Source organism: Diplodia corticola, assembly GCF_001883845.1.
Source record: "Diplodia corticola strain CBS 112549 chromosome Unknown scaffold51, whole genome shotgun sequence".
Lineage (NCBI taxonomy): Eukaryota > Fungi > Ascomycota > Dothideomycetes > Botryosphaeriales > Botryosphaeriaceae > Diplodia > Diplodia corticola.
In genome coordinates, this window is record NW_017971530.1 from 175867 (window position 1) to 191876 (window position 16010).

General features: G+C 57.6%; 5 protein-coding genes across 5 annotated transcripts; 2 read left to right on the forward strand and 3 right to left on the reverse strand.

Moving 5' to 3' along the window:
- Positions 1–701: 701 nt before the first annotated feature.
- BKCO1_5100069 (ph domain-containing protein) lies at positions 702–1914 on the forward strand (the record flags this gene model as incomplete). The annotated part of the gene is made up of 3 exons (XM_020276991.1): positions 702–788; positions 1035–1243; positions 1299–1914. The coding sequence occupies 3 exons, from the start codon at positions 702–704 to the stop codon at positions 1912–1914; spliced, it is 912 nt and encodes a 303-aa protein (XP_020127419.1).
- A 493-nt stretch (positions 1915–2407) lies between these two features.
- BKCO1_5100070 (uncharacterized protein) lies at positions 2408–4367 on the reverse strand (the record flags this gene model as incomplete). Its single annotated transcript, XM_020276993.1, has 2 exons — positions 2408–3895; positions 3945–4367. 2 exons carry the CDS (start codon positions 4365–4367, stop codon positions 2408–2410), a joined length of 1911 nt encoding a protein of 636 aa, XP_020127473.1.
- Positions 4368–4720: 353 nt separating this feature from the next.
- On the reverse strand, positions 4721–6107 carry BKCO1_5100071 (thiouridylase cytoplasmic subunit 2; the record flags this gene model as incomplete). Its single annotated transcript, XM_020276994.1, has 3 exons — positions 4721–4856; positions 4902–5951; positions 6001–6107. 3 exons carry the CDS (start codon positions 6105–6107, stop codon positions 4721–4723), a joined length of 1293 nt encoding a protein of 430 aa, XP_020127437.1.
- Positions 6108–6434: 327 nt separating this feature from the next.
- BKCO1_5100072 (uncharacterized protein) lies at positions 6435–8267 on the forward strand (the record flags this gene model as incomplete). The annotated part of the gene is made up of 4 exons (XM_020276995.1): positions 6435–6503; positions 6555–6761; positions 6824–7879; positions 7938–8267. The coding sequence occupies 4 exons, from the start codon at positions 6435–6437 to the stop codon at positions 8265–8267; spliced, it is 1662 nt and encodes a 553-aa protein (XP_020127474.1).
- Positions 8268–12527: 4260 nt separating this feature from the next.
- On the reverse strand, positions 12528–13329 carry BKCO1_5100073 (uncharacterized protein; the record flags this gene model as incomplete). The annotated part of the gene is made up of 2 exons (XM_020276996.1): positions 12528–13244; positions 13300–13329. 2 exons carry the CDS (start codon positions 13327–13329, stop codon positions 12528–12530), a joined length of 747 nt encoding a protein of 248 aa, XP_020127475.1.
- Positions 13330–16010: the final 2681 nt, after the last annotated feature.

A 16010-nucleotide genomic window follows, 5' to 3' on the forward strand; every position in this document is an offset into this window, starting at 1 on the left:
AGCGGGCGAAAGTGTTGAGGGTCGGGGCAGTGCAGCCACGGGCCTGGGCGGGCTCGCCGGTGCTCGGGTCGAGTTGGGCGCGGCGTCGATGTGGGTGTGGTGTGGCAGGTGGGCAGCTCAAGGCGGCGGGCGAGTAGCAGCGACGCTTGACGAACGGCGTGACCGCGTGCACGCGCCACAGACGCGCGGTCTTGGCAGTGGCACTGCACCGCCACTTTTTCTGCGGCGATCATGGCGAATTAAGGTTGAAGCTCTGGGCGGCAGGAAAGGAAGCCGAGTGGAGCTTGGACGGCCAAGAACGTCATCTGCCGGCATCCTGCTTTGTGCCTCATGCTACTTAACAAACGCCTTCTCTCCGCTGTCTTTGCTGTCGCAATCCTCACCGGTCTCTTTGTTGCTTTCCGCCGTCTTCCTCGCAGAGCTCGTTCCACGCGCGCGTCTCCGTCGTTACACGCCGACCGATTATTCTCGGATCAGCGCTTCTGAGACGGCGTTTCAGGCCACGGCCGCCCTCAACCAACCATCGCGCCCGAGCCTCTGCCTGACGTAGCAAGACCGCGCATCACCGCAAACCTGCACGCCGCCATATAAGCGCTCGCTGCGACCCTCTCCACGACCTCGTCTCTCACTCTCCTCGACCCAACTCGACCCCTTTCTCTGTTGCGTATCCTAATTTTATTGCGCCAAGCCAATAATACACCATGGCTGCCGTCGTCGGAAAGTACGCGGCGAAGAAGATGCTGGGCAAGCAGATGGACAAGTACAAGGACAAGGATGTCACTCCCTACGTAAGTTGTCCCGCCGTTCGATTCGCTGCGCTTGTCGAAAGCAACTGCATGTCAAGGAGAAAGAGAAGAAGAGAAAGAGGCCGGGCGCATTCATTTTGGGGAGTTCATGCGTTTCAAGCCACGATTCTGTGGCCAGATCTACGCCTATTCTCTCCTTGAAAATTGCGCCCGTGGTTGCGCTATCATTAGAAACGATCAATGGAAGCGACATGAACGAACAGACCAGTGGCTAATATTATCTTTTAGGATCCATACTACGAGATGGTCCCGAAGGACCCTCGCAAGCCCAACGGCAAGATGAAGAAGGTCAAGAAGCAAATTCCGGACTACATTCCCGAACATGACGCCATTGTTCTCGCCAAAGCCCGTCAGCGTGCCTACTGGCTCGACTGCGCACTTTTCAGTCTCTTTGGACAGCGCTTCGGCTGGAGCAGTGTCATTGGCCTCGTCCCTGCGTGAGTAATCTCGCCACCATCAGCACCGAGACCACACTGCTAACACCTCCTGCAGAGCTGGCGACGCTGCTGATAGCGTCCTCGCGCTGATGCTATACTGGCGCATGACCCAGGTCGAGTGCAAGCTCGGCTTCGGCACGCACCTGCACATGCTCATCAACATCGCCTTCGACTTCCTCATTGGTTTCGTTCCCCTGCTCGGCGACCTGATGGACGCCATGTACAAGGCCAACTCGAAGAACGTGCGTCTGCTTGAACAACGTCTCGACGAAATCTACAAGCCCAAGGAGTCGAGGAAACAGCGCAATCGCCGTAGCATGCTCGACGCCTACACCCCCGCCGGCACCGTACTCGAGGAGTTCAGCGACAGCGAGAACGACCACGTCCTCCAACGTCTCGCTCAGTACGACGAGGATGGCCGCCCCATCAACGGTGACGGTGTACACGACCGCTATGAGCCCAGACGCCCCGAGCAAGCTCGTCACAGCCACGAGAAGAGAGGTGGCTACGCTCCCGATAGGCATCCCAGCCACGCCAAGAAGCCCAGCCGCGGCTGGTTCGGTGGCAGCCGCCGTGAGCGTGAGCCCGATCTCGAGACAGGCGTCGAGAGGGGCGTCGAGAGGGGCGAGAAGAGAGAGTACCACAGGGACGACAGGCGTGACCGCCGTTAAAGTTCCCTCCCTCTGTTGCATCTCTTAGCGTTGATTGAAATTGTTTATGACTGTATACCCCTCTTGTAATCATAGCGCACGAAGACTGGCAGGCCGGCAGCTGTGTTTCCTCTGTTTTTCCTTTGGGTCGGGGGGGTAGGCATCTTCAGCGGATTTGACTCTTTTACACTCTTTGCGTTATATGATACCACCCCAAAAAATATTTAATAATATCAGGAAAGCCACAAAACATTGGACGCAAGCAACATGCCACAGTCAATAAACGTCACAGAAGGAACCAATGTTTGCCTAATGGAATACAGGATAAGACTTCTCATTCGCCCATTTACGTCCGAATAAACACGTCAATGCCCACGACGAATAACCCAACTGCTCCAAATTCCAATGCAGGACTCAAAAATCGCTGTAACTTGTTGCTCCCATACACCCTCCCAGTCTACCGAAAGGAAAGAGGACACAAAAGAGGAGGGACGTTCACACATCATCATCATCATCACCACCCCACATGCGGCACCCACCGCACGCCCACCACATCCTCATACGTCCCCTGCGGCGGCGCTCTCAAACTCGCAAACGCCTCCACCAGCAGACAACCCTTAGCAGCCACGTACAGCGCCCACAAGACCCCACCAACGGCGTAAACAGCTCTCCGCTTCCACACCGCCGCCGAGCCACCACCACCACCACCATCAGCTCCTCCCCGGGCCCCCATCCCCCTCCACCGTCGCGACACGCCACCCCCCACAAACGCCGCCACCGCACCAGCAACGCCGACGACCGCGCCCCCCGCAACCCTCCACACCACCCTCTCGGCGCCCGTCGGAAAGACCTCCGCCCACCACGACACGCCAAGCGCGACGGCGCCCAGCAGCGCCGCGGCCGCAACAGCGGGCGCAACGACGACGAAGGAGCGGGCGCCACCAGCATCTCCTGCGCCCGCTTCTCGCATCGTCTCCAGCGCACCCGCGCCCTCGACGCTCCAGTCGCTGCGTCTGGCGACGACGCGCGGCTGGACGAAGCGCAGGGAGGGCGGGGGCGGGGCGCGGCCGACGTGCGAGCCGATGACTTGGGCGCGGTGGCGGCGGCGGAGGTGCTCGAGGGCGCGGCAGGCGCGGGCGTGGAGCTCGGCGACTTTGGCGTGGCCTTCCGCGCTGAGCTGCCAGGCCGACGTGCGCCTCTTCGTTTTGGACGACGCGGTGAGGCGGGGAGGGAAGGAGGCGTTGGTGAGGGCTTCGGTGGCCTCGGTGATGTCGATGGGGTAGACGAGGCGGTTCTTGTCCGGGTTGAGGGTGTGGGAGAGGTGCGGGTCGATGGCGAAGAGGGCGGCGAGGTCGGTTTGGCGCTCGTGGGAGGGGTGGGGGAGGGGTGGGCGGCAGGCGGTGCTGGCGGCGTTCCAGGGCTTGCGGGCCCAGGTGCTGGCGATGGCGAGGGTGCAGAGGAGGTGGGCGAGGGTGCCGATTTCGAGGAGGGTGACGGGGAGGCGGTGGGCGAGGCGGGCGAGGAACTGGGCGGTGAACCATAGGCATTGGATGGCGACGAGGAAGATGGCAATGCCGTCGCGTTTGCTTTTGTCGGGGACGGTCGAGGGGCGGGTGGCGGGAAGGAGGCCGGCGCGGGCGAGCTCGAGTATACCGGCGGGGGTGAAGGTGAGGGTGTCGGTTGTCCAGAATGTGGACGAGTCGGCAGTGAGGCCGCCAGAGACTGCCAAGAAGGCATCGTTGAGGGTCCAAGGGGAGAAGAGGGGTTTGGTTGGGGGTGATGCAGAACTCCGGCTCGGGGTTCGGGAGTGCGCGTACTGGCTCGAGACCATGGTCTCGGAGCGGCTGTCCGAGTGAGAGTAGATACTTGGTGAGGGGTGGCCGAAGGCGGACTGAGATGATGCGTTTAAAGACCGCAGCGATGCTGCGGAGAGAACGGGGACGGTGGTAGCTGGAGCCGAGAGTCGTCGAGGCATATGGGAAGGCTTCAGAAAAGACATGTTCTAAAAGACGTGTTAGTTACCATGTTTTCAAGGCGGGATCAAAGCTTACTTTATCCTGAAGATGCTCCTCATAAGAACGCACAGCCGAGTCAATATCTTCGGCGTCGTATGCTCGTTGGCCTAGCTGATTGATCTCATCCCGAAGTTTTCGTGCTGCGCATCTCTGCTCCCAAGCAGAAAAAAGAATGATTTCCGGTGCAGCTATGACGGCTCCGATCCACAGCAAGCGCTCGAAGAGAGATCTGACTGGAGAAGTTCCGGGCTTGAAGTTGGGGTGCCATGCAATCCAGGCGGAGAGAAACGAAGTCGCCAGGCAGCCCAGGATCAAATCGTACGTCCCGCGTACGTTTGGAGGAGACACCCATGCTGACGCGGCGGTAGAAGGGTCGCTGTCCGACTGCTGCTTGACGACAATGACAGGCAAGGCATGGCTTTGCCGAAGAAGGAGATACGTCACAAGGAGAGTAGACATTAGAGGCAGAGAGAGGAACAGAGATGAGACATGCGCAGCATGCACCCTGCGCCTGCAATGCAGAGGCAGCCGGGGCCGTGAGCTTTAAGCACAAACAGCCAGGCGGCGTAGCGTAACCGCTGTTCCCCTTGAGATTCTGAAACATTTGCTAGAGTAGGGCTGGCAAAGATGCAAGCGTTACGCCGTGCTATTGGTGTCCCCGTTGCCAAGCGATCTGCGCGGCGTCATGGCGCTTGCTATCGAGACCCGAACATGTGGATCAAGCAGGGACGGCATGGCCGTTTTTAGAGAGGCGTTCCTGAAAACGGCTGGGTCTTGCAAACATTTATTGCCTGAAGAAGCAATAGGGGCGGTTAAGCGCCGTGGTTGTGAAGAAGGTCCACATGCATGTGGGCAGCTCTAAGCGCCGACCCCGCCAATGCGGTGCCGACGTTGGCGCATCGCTCAACACCGTCGCATGCGGCTAGCATCACATCTTCGAGCTCATCTCTGCAAATACAAATGGGTTGTAACCGCCAGCCCACTGTGCCTCACGGCAACAAGCTCGCCGACTGCGGCACAGCTCTTGTGCAGCCGTAGCAGAGACGCCCTGCCCCCGGTTGCATAGACGCCGCGTCTTGTTGATCGCCGCCCCAGCCATGGATGCCGAATCGTGCTCCGGCTACCGGCATGTGGCATGACTGACATCTGTCGTCCTCTGTTGCGCCAGGCTCAAGCTTGCTTGACGTGCGAACCACATTCGCCACGATACTCGGGTACTCCTGTTCCACAGATTCGAAATACTGCTTCATCAAGTCATCGATCGTGGTGTTCTTCGCGCTGGCCGAGGCCTGGGTTGGCTTGTCCGCGTGGATCAAGCCAGTCAACGGCGGAACAGTAACCTGGGCATGAGCGACCAACTCCTTCTTCAGCAGGTCGCGGAGCGGATAATTGAAGGCGATGCCAAAAGGTGACATGCCGTCCGATACCTGCCATGGCAGCGAGAAGCCGCGTCCTTTGGCAGTCTCGGCCAATGTCTTCCCCGCAATCTTCGTGGTACTATCGCCCCACAGGATACCCTTGCAGCCATGCTTCTGCGCAAAACTTACAACGAGCCTGTTTTTGAGTATAGTGATGACATCGGACCGTGAGGTGGCCGAGGGCAGGGAAAGGATCAGGCGTTCCAGTCTCTCTTGCGGCGTTTCAGCCTCGCCAGTGACCTCTGCAGACGCCACTTCAGGCATCTCCTGCAGGATTTGCTTGGCGTCGCTGCTCTCGAATATGTCGGCGAGCGCGACACTACTGTACTCATGGCCAGGAAACGCTTCCTTTAATTTATCCAGCATGTCTGTTCCCGGAACATCCCTCTCCACAGCAGCTGTGTCTACGAACAGGACGTGCAACGCGTACCCAGTGCGACCAGACTTGGCCGTCTGCCTCTTCAGGTGTTCGTCTAGAAGGTAAAGTAGGGTAACGGAGGATACTCCGAACGAAACGGGGAGGAGCAGTTTGCGTTCTTCGTTGGCCGAGCGGTTCTTGACGTAGTAGGCATAGGATTCCATGCGCTTGATGGCCTTGGTGTTTACGTACTTCACGAAGCAGTCCCTAGCAAAGAGTAAGCCAAGCAACGTGCAGCGCCATCAGAGCTGCGTACCTGCAGAGGGGCTCGGCCCGCACGATGATCGAGGCCTCAGAGATGCGACATCTCTGACACGGGCGGCCGGCGGCCGAAGGGTCGCTGTCGACGTGCTTGCCGGGCATGGTGGGGCAGAGGAGAGTGAGGAGGCGGATGACGAACTGGTGGAGAATATATTCAGGCGAGAGCCTCGGTCGGAGCTTGGCGGACCGGGGGATTTGCGGCGCGCGCAACGGACAGCTTGCGCGCACGTCCAGCATCAGGCTTACGCGGATTGCTACTCCGAGCAACCACATTCCACCTCCGCCACCCCTTCGAGCTGCAGCCCATCGCGGTATGTGAACTGTGGCCGCGCCAATCCTCCCGTCCAGCTCCTGCGAACCCGCTCGACCCCGGTCCCGCATCCATCGACTCCCGCCTCTTGGAGGCCTTCAGCCCGGCCCCCCGCAACCATGAAATGGGCGCACGCCCTCCTGCTGCTGTGCGCAGCGCTGCTTGCTAACGCCATCGAAATCAAGCTTGTATGCCGTCGCCTCACTCAATCCTTCGCGGCCCCCGCTGACTTCGCATAGGACCAAACCGACGAAAACCGCCAACAATGTTCGGGCATGTATAGCAAGAAGTCCTGGGGCGGCAGCGTCGACCCCTTCATCCTCGTCGTGTTTCCCAAGGATAACATCGCCGCCGAGAAGGGCGACGATCCCGTCGTCAGCCTTCTTGTCTTCGAATGGCTGGACAAGGACTTGCTAGGCAAGCCCTCGGACGCGGACTACATGGACGTGAGTTGCACCGGAATCCGGTGAGAGGATCGATCCAACCAGGTACTGACTTCTGATGCCAGAGGAAATACATCTGCGACGATGATGCCGTGTCACAGAATTTCTGTAACACTACGCATCTCGGCGAGTTTATCATTTCCGACGATGCCGATAAGACAGCCAAGCGCGTCATTCGCACCGAGGCTATCCACATTGCGCAGAAGAACCGTCTGGCTGTGAACTACCCCATTGAGAAGACCGGATACTACTGCGTCGAAACCTTTGCCCCGGAGGGACAAGAGTACACTGCCATCGCCGAGTTCAGGAACGCATATGGCGAGCTTCCGGCTGCTCAGATTGCGAAGCTGCCTTTCTACGGAGGCATGGCCATTGTCTACGCCGTCGTTGGCGCATTCTGGGGTTTTCTCTACTTTCAACACCGCCACGACATCCTGGCCGTCCAGAACTACATCACTGCCATCATCGCATTCCTGGTCGTGGAAATGCTCATGACCTGGGGGTTTTACGACTACCAGAACCGCTATGGCAACAACACTGGCAACAAGATATTCATGATCGTCGTGTCCATTCTGAATGCCGGTCGAAACTCATTTTCTTTCTTCCTGCTCCTTATCGTTTGCATGGGTTATGGTGTGGTCAAGCATACGCTGGGTAAGACCATGGTCTATGTCCGTTGGCTCGCCGTGGCCCACTTCGTCTTTGGTGTGGTATATGCCATTGCATCTTTGACGATCCGCCCTGACGATGCTGGTCCGCTGGTCCTCTTGGTCATCCTGCCTCTTTCCGCAACTCTTACGGCCTTCTACATATGGACTCTCAACTCTCTGAACATGACTATGAAGGACCTTGTCGACCGCAAGCAGCGCGTCAAGTTCCTCATGTACAAAAGGCTCTGGTGGTGCATTCTCAGCAGCATTCTCGTTATCTTTGGTTTCTTTTTCTTCAACTCCTTCGCTTTCGCCGGTGCCGGAGATCCCGACTTTGCCCCTACTCACTGGCAGTTCCGTTGGTTCGTGTTGGACGGTTGGCTCAATTTGGTCTATCTCGCCGATGTGTGCTTCGTTGCCTATATCTGGAGGCCAACTGCGAACAACCGCCGCTTCGCCATGAGTGATGAGGTAAGTTTCTACGTATATGATCCCAAACGACGAGCAAACGATAGTAACTGCCATACAGCTTGCACAAGATGACGAGGGTTTCGAGATTGCTTCCCTCCGCGATTCCCTAGACGACGAAGAACGTGGACCAAACGATCCGCCTGCCTACGACCCTGCTCCCACGCGCAGCGGTGGCGGCGGCGGCAGCTATGGTGGCCCTGATCGTACCGAGTCTCCTCTCCCGGCTCCTAAACCTCAGAGACCATCGAACCTGCCCAGGGAAAGTCTTGACGGGGACACGATCTTTGCGGTGGGTGACGATGACAAGTGGAGTGATGATGAGTTGGATTCGCAGGATGGCGGAAGGGCGGATGGGAAGAATGAGGAAAGGCAGAGGTTGACGGGGTGAAGGAAAATATCGACTTTGATCTAAGGCACGAAAGCTTAGGTAAGGTTGTCTTCCCTATTATCTCGATTCTTTCTCTTGGTTCTTATACAGACGAACAACCGTGTTAGCATTGCCTGGCGTTCTAGTTTGTATTGGATTAACAGTTTTCAATCTACGAGTGAGACTGTACGAATGCTTTAATATAACATCCTGGTCTGAATCGAACTGATGATGCTTATTGCTTGCTGTGTGACGACAAATCCCTGGATGTTCGCAAGAATTAAGGTAAAAATGGAGCTACATCAGTGTGACGGGCGTGGTTCTTAGAATAAGTCGAGCTCTCTAGGATCACCGTTATCAAAGATTCACCGAGGCACAAAATATTTTGCCACTGATTCTAACGAGGTGGAGAGAAATTGAACGTGGGAAAGCCCCCTTTCTCTCTCTCTCCTCCCCCTCACAAAGAGAAGGGAAAACACTGTTACGAGCGAGAACGGTCGCATATAAGCAATGTGTTAAAACTTTTGGTACTAAATAATGTATCAAAGCAAGTACTACCGAAGCTAGGACGACGAAGGCCAGACCCCTTTTCCAGATCCCCATCGTGGATATTTCATGTGGTCGAAGGATTGGAGCTGTGGGTTGTGGAAGAGACAATTCAACTTTCTTGAAAAGACTGCCAAAACGAGAGAGTGTGTGTGTATGTGAAGATGAGTATAGGCGCTGCAGCAGGGAAGAAAGGACATAAAAAAGAGATGACTCTACCCTTGCTAATCCGGTTGACGGCGTTATTCCGTGCTCTATTGTGACACAACTCCCGTCAACCGAGTTATTTTCACAGGCGTTGCTGACACCACGGGCAAGGGTACTCGCAGGCACTTTAGCAACACCCAGATATGACTTGACGAGATGGCCCTTCACACCGCATCCTTTGGAATTGTTGGAAATCTCATGGCTCTGGTCTTGCCTGGCCCCAGCTTCGGATGAGACTCGCCCGTGTCTGTTGAGGTCGACACCGCCACCATAGTCAGGTCGTCATGCTTTGTGCCAGTGTTGTGTGACCGGCGAGCCAGCGATGTCAGCCTCGCGGTCTTCTGCAACAGATGCCGATGCAGGCAGCCGGAAAGGCCCACAGGAGGATGATCTCGCCTTAGCCTTCCAATGCCATTGAAAGCGGTCGAATATGCCTTGCCAGTCTGGCAGATGACACATTACTTGCATTGATCAGCCTCTCGGATCGAATATACGGGCCTTGAGGCTGACATACCACGCTACTATCACCACAAAGCACCACCACATGCCAGTCGTACACATGCTGAGCTTTTGATACCTACCTTCACCGATCTATGGTTCTGAAATCTCGCCATAGTCAGGGGGCGTTAAATGCGAGGAGCATAATACGAAATGGGCTGGTGCCGCGACATTAATTCAGTTGACGATGGAGCATTTACTGCGGTACACTATGCAGAACAAGTCAGAGGAGGCGCCATCTCCCATCTCTCCGAACCCAAACATGCAGAATCCCGCCTCATTCTCGCCACCAATAGCCGCAATCCACCGGTACCAAGCCATTGGTTCTAGCCTCCGAACTAGAGACCTGAAGCAAAAAAAAAAAAGGAAAGAAAAAAAATGCGTGCGGCTCAGGCTACCATTCCCCACTAGCACACCGCTGCTGTAAAGGTCCGTTGATGGCACCAGCTGGCTGTTACGACCCCAGCCCCATTTTCGTTTGGTTTCAACAAGAGAAACGGTAAGGCGAAACAGGCGAACAATCGCATGTCTGCCTGCTCCCCGACCGGGGTGGTCTAGGCTGCTGGCCTGCCTGGCTGACTTTTTTTTTTTTTATCTCTCATCAGCCGATAAGTATGTAGAAGGGACCCGGCTACATATCAGGCGGCTGAGAACAGTGGAGGGCTGAACTTGACCCCGCTGGCTGACGTCTGGCTGGCTGGCTGGCTGGCTGGTCGGACCGCCGCACACTACGAATACTCTTCCGACAACACAGACTCCCCACCCTCCATTTGCAGTAATCGAAACACGAAGAGGCTGTGCACTGTTGTGTTGCAGCGCGAGTAAATACAGCATGTCGGCCCCCACTGATCGCCCCTCTGCTCAGCCCCCCCGTGCCCCCTCCGCGGGCCGGCCCCCCTCAACCCCCGGCCCCCGCCGTGTCATGAAAACGGTGTTGTTATCGTGTTTGTCCGTCCGTGCATTCGCGGGAAGGATGCACGAACTGCAGCAAGTGCTGACGTCAAGGACCGTCATTCGATCAACGGCCCGTGGCTGATCAACTCATCTCAAGAGCCCCCGGGGGGAGATGGGAGATATGCCCTGCCACGAAATGATAATATTCCGCGTGGCTTCATCAAGTAGAGCGGAAGGAGGCGAATGCTGAAAAGGACCGCCTCACCGCTTTTTCTTGACGCCAATGGCCTGGATGTTCGTATATACAGTGACTAGTTAGTACGACGTGGGAGACGCACTCGCCCTGCCTTTGCAACAACAGCGCCCTAACCGCCACCACCCCACTTTACACCACGACCAGAGAAACCCAGCGAACTCACAAGGCGGGAGACACAGAGCAGCGTAAGCATCGTCCCAAAAAAAGAAAAAGAAAAACACCACCAAGCCCGTCCGCTCTCCAACAAGACTACCGCTCATGACGTCGTGGGTGTTCCCCACCAAAAACTCAAACGGGCGGTATAAAGACCCCAAAAAGGCAAGTGAAGGATCCGCGAGCATTACGCGTCTGACGGGGGCGGAGAGCGGTCTCGGTTCGATCGATCCCCGTATACGAAGCGAAGACGGTGGATCCCGCCCCGTTCGCCTGAGGGCATGTGAAGAAAAGAAGGAAGAAAAAAAAATAAGATAGCGAGTAGTACGTAGACGTAGTGAGCATGCTGACACGAAGGAGGGGGGGGAAAGATACGATACGCCGGACTATTTTCGCGAGCGGAGCCAAAATGGCGGAACCAAAGAACAACAACACAACACAGTGGGGGCATTTCCCAGGCCGGAGGGGCGGTGCAGTCGGCCTGAAACTGCTGCTGCCATGTGTGTCGCGGCGTAGCAACGACTCCGGATCGAGATAGAGATAGAGAGAGGGCGGGAAATTTTTAGGACCAACTGCAACAGAAGAACTGCCGCGCCCCGTGCCCCCGGCGCGGCAGCGGGGTGGGGCGGCTTGCAACGAGAACCACTGACCTCGGCACGCCTTACAGCAGTGTGGCTTGCGTCAAGTTTCCACTCGTCAAGCCGCGAACGAACGACAATGTAGAGAGGCTTCTCCCGCCGCCGTCATCGTCGTTTTGTCTGCCGCGCGCTGTTTCACCGTGGTGCTTGACCTACCAATGCGAGGGAGAGAGAGAGAGAGAGAGAGAGAGAGGAATAGTAGTGGCCAGCATGATTGGACGGTTGCATAATCATATTCGTAGGGGGGTATAATGATACTGGCTGTACAGGAAAAGAACATGGTAGAGACCAGAGCCAACCAAGGCTGAATAACGACCCCTGCTCTTCAGAATGCCGCCGCCGCCCATACATGCCCTGCCCGTCGGCATTCCCGAATCTTAACCCAGAACATTACTTTTTGTTGGCTGGCTGATAGCCCAAGCCACACCCGCAGCCCACATGCAAAAACGGACGAACGACAAGTTTTTTTCTCGCGGCGTACGCGTGTGCCAGCGAAGCAGAGACCGAGTAAAAAGGGAAAAAAGAACGGGTGGAATAGAGAGCGAAAGATGGCGCCACCCGGCGCTGCGCGAACCGCGCCCCCAGCCAACCCACCAACCACCAACGTGGACAGCGATTTTTTTTTTCCCGCTGGATGCCGCCGCCGTGGCCCGTCCCCTGCAAATGCATGTATGATGACAACTGATGACTTCTTCGCAACTGAGGCCCTTCTAACCCGGGTCCTCAAAGAATGGTGCGCCGATGCGGCGCCTGAAAAGGGTATAATATGCTGCAAAATGCCATAGGTACAAAAGAGGAAAAAAGGGTTGAAAGAGGCTCTGCCGGCCGAGGCTGACGGATAGCGACGCTTGTTTGCGAACAGAGAAATGGAGCGACGGTGCACACGGCTGCGTCCGAAGGCCCATGGCGGTCCAGGCGGCCCGAGGCCCGGCTAAAGGGCCTGGATGCTCCCATGTCTGCCCACCGACGTGGTTCAGCTGGAACGGGCTCGATGCAAGCGGTTTGAGCGAAATGGATTGGCCGCCAGCCGGAAGGGATCAAACACGTCTTGCCGAAACGCGCCGGTGCACGCAAATGGCGGGCTGCTCATCAGTATTCTTCGTGCTTCTCGCTCAGCTGCTCGTCAGGCACGTCTCGGTAGCGCTGGTGCTGTTGCAGCCCTTGCTGTGCCTGGTGCTTCTCGTCCAGGTCGGCGTGGAAGGAATCGATGCGCTTGTCCTGGGTGCGGGCGACCCAGGCCCGCGGCTCCTTCCTGATGTACTTGCAGAACTCGGGGTTCTCGCGCATCTCGCGGGCGCGGCTCTCCATCCACCCGCTCAGCCCGTCCTCGACGAACCACGACGGCACGCCGCGCCGCTGCAGCCCCTCTTCGTCGCCGAGCCAGTCGTAGCTCGCCCGCAGCCGGTCGTGGATGTAGCGCGTGCGCACCGTCACCGTGTACGTCCACTCCTTGGTGCACCACGGGATGCCGTCGGCGTCGGCGTCGTGCAGGAGCTCCACCAGGTCCGCTTCGGCGTCCAGGTACTCCCGGATCGAGATGTCGAGCCCGCGGTAGAAGACGTCGGGGGTCCACGTCGCCGTGTCCTCGTCCAGTGCCTCGTACCACTCCGGGCCCGACTTCGGCAGCCCGCCGCGCGGGAGGTCCAGCCGAGGGTCCTTCAGGTCCATCTGCGCCGGAAGCCAGAGGTCCTTGTCGAAGCGCTCGTTGTTCTCCGCCGGCACTTCGGAGAGCGACGTCGAGAGGCTCGAGTATGATACCACGGACTCAGCCGTAGATCTGCGCTTGGTAGAGAACATGCTCAGGCGCTGCACCGCAGTGTGAGTCAAAGTCAATGGCAGCCATGACGGCGAGACGACGTACCTTGGATAGTCTTCTTCCGAGGGAGGCCATTGTGTGTGTGGGCGGTGATGTTTACGACTTCCTCCTCTTTGATGGTGCTGGCAAAGCAGTGAAGCTGGGGAAGGCGAAGAGATTGCGGTAGGAATGCGGTGGTTCCAGGAATGCGGTGCTACGTTGGTGATGAGACGCCAAGAACGGATAGTACGTGTAACCGGCGGGCCTGAGGAAGCAAGGGCGGCTGGTCTTATACAAAAATTGCAGGCTCGACCACGGCCGGGATCAGCGCAGCGCGTAGAGGGTGGTATAAGCGCCGGGAGCGGAGAGTTGCCACTGTGGCGCGGGCGGTGTTGGCTGGACCCTGGATGGCCGCAGCTGCAGAGCTGGTGTTGGGACGGAGCGATGATGAACCACGGCGGTGAGGGCCCACTCTGTCTGCTGGGGAACAGGCCGGATTTGTATTTTTCTTGAATTGCCCGTCCTGACCGTCAGGCGTCTCGGCCCCTGCAGCTGACCGCATGAGGCGCGGCGGGCACGATGGCGCAGTGAGGGGCCGGGCAGGCGCCACCCAGGGATGGGCCGCCACGGTCGAGGGCAAACGTAAAAGAAACGGCCTACCAGAGGCATTTTGGCGGCGCCGTGGGGAGTCTGACGGCAGCGCGAGGGAGATCTTAGCTACTAGGGCCGCGTGGCCAGGCCTGGGGAAATTTGGCATCGACGCTAGTCCCCGCTCTCGGCTCCGCTGCAGCTGCTGCACCAGCGTCGCCCCAAGGGAAGGGCCGCCTGCGGGGATGCCTGGCCGACCTGTTCTCAACCACAGAGCCCACTGCCCACGCACGCCGTGGAGGATGCGTCAGATGACCGCAATTAATGACGACCAGCCGGAAATCTTGAGCCACCCTGCCCCTGGCCGCCGCGTGCCTGCTCCTGCGGACATCCTCCTCCACCCATCCGCCTGATGCTGCTGCTGCTGCTGCTGCTGCCACCTCGATTTGCTGCGAATCGCGGCCAGCTGACGTGCAGCATTCGAGCCGCATGCCATTCCCGTCTCACTGCACTGGCCTCGCCCAATACGCCTCTTCTATGCGCCTATACGGCCTCGCCTGCCTCCCAGCCACGCCACGCATGCCTCCCTCTCGCCGCACTCGTCCAATGAATCCTGCGGCGCGTCTCCTAGCTGAAAGTAGGCCGCGTGCGAGTATTGGAAAGAAGAGCCGCAGCAGCAAAGGGGAATAATGCAACGCTCGGTTTCCCGCTGTGCGCCGCGGGCCCGAAGGCACAGCCAGCGCCCAGGTCAGAGCGCCCGCGATCCCCGAGGTCCAAGGCTGGCCATGTTCGTCAGCTCCCCCCCCCCTGTCGTCTGATGATGGCGGCGACGCTCTTTGCCGTGCGCGAATTTGATCGTTGTTGGGAAGGAAGAAAAAAGAGGAAACGGAGCGGCCGCGTCGGCGGTGGCCGCTGCTGCTACCACCACACACATCTCCGAGATCGCCTTCACGGCCTCCTCAGGGTCTTTCCGGACGTAGAGCAGAGGACGATCATTAGGCGCCGCTTCGGCGGGCCCCTAGACGTGCGCTTCTCCGCGTCTCTTCGGCCCGTCGATCACTCGCGCCGTCCGTTTGAAGGGTAATTGCGAACGGCGCTGTTCCTTTGCACCGCCGCTGGTGGCTGAGAGGAGAATGGTCCTCTGGGTAGGATCGAGGCCGGCAAGCAGTAGTCGAGGGGGCGGGGGTTCGTTCAAATTGCTTGTCGCTCGCCAAAGGTCTTCATCCAAGCTTCGTAGATCATGGATGCTCGTGCGAAATATAACCCCTCGAGCGGCCGCTTGCCGCGGGATTGAAGGGGCTTCATGAACTGTTCGCGAACCACTGACGTCCCCTTTGCGCTTGGGTCAAGCCCCGTTCCTTGAAGGTTTGATGTCAGGAGACGCGTGCCCCACTGACCACGGCGTGAGATAGACGGGAGGGATCGCACCTGCAACGATGAAGTTATTAGGACAATCTACCCAAGATGTGGTCCGCTTGAAACTTACCCCGCAGTTTATCGCAATTTCCCGACATACCTGATGTGGCTAGAGGAAAGCCACGTGATAGCTTCTAGAAAAGCGCCTGCTACTTGATTAGTAGAAATGGAAGACATCAGCCACGCCCCGTGGACAGAGTCTAGAAGGACCCAATCCTATAGCAACGCCATGTTGTTATGTAGAGCTTTGCATGGAAGGTGTCCTTTATACTCAGGCCAGTACTTATGACTCCACACATCTAGACTAACCTCACATGGCACATGATGGAATGTCGAAAAGTTGCAGCTGAACAGTGGCGGCCAGCTGGAGCTTGCATTATGGTTAGAACAGACGCTTGAGCTGTGAAGGCAGTGATTGGATGCTTTAGCGAGAAATTCCGGAAAGAAGGAAGCAGTAAGGACCACGTGCAGGGGGTAACAGATCAGCAAAGGCAGAGGTGAGAACACAGAGTTGTATATTAGCCAAAGAAGCAGCTGACTCTTGCTTTTGCGTATGAGTTGTTGCCGACGCTGCTTGACTGACAGTGCCCAAGCAATCGTCGAGTTTCGACCCGAACACAGAGGACCCAAATCTTTCTCATGATTATACCGAACTTCCATTGCCATAGATTCCCTCGAGTCATGCCAAAGAAAACCGCAGATGACCGGAATGAGCGACTCAAGAACGATGGATTTCCGATCAGCCTTCTGAGATGAAGTGGTAGGAAGTGGCC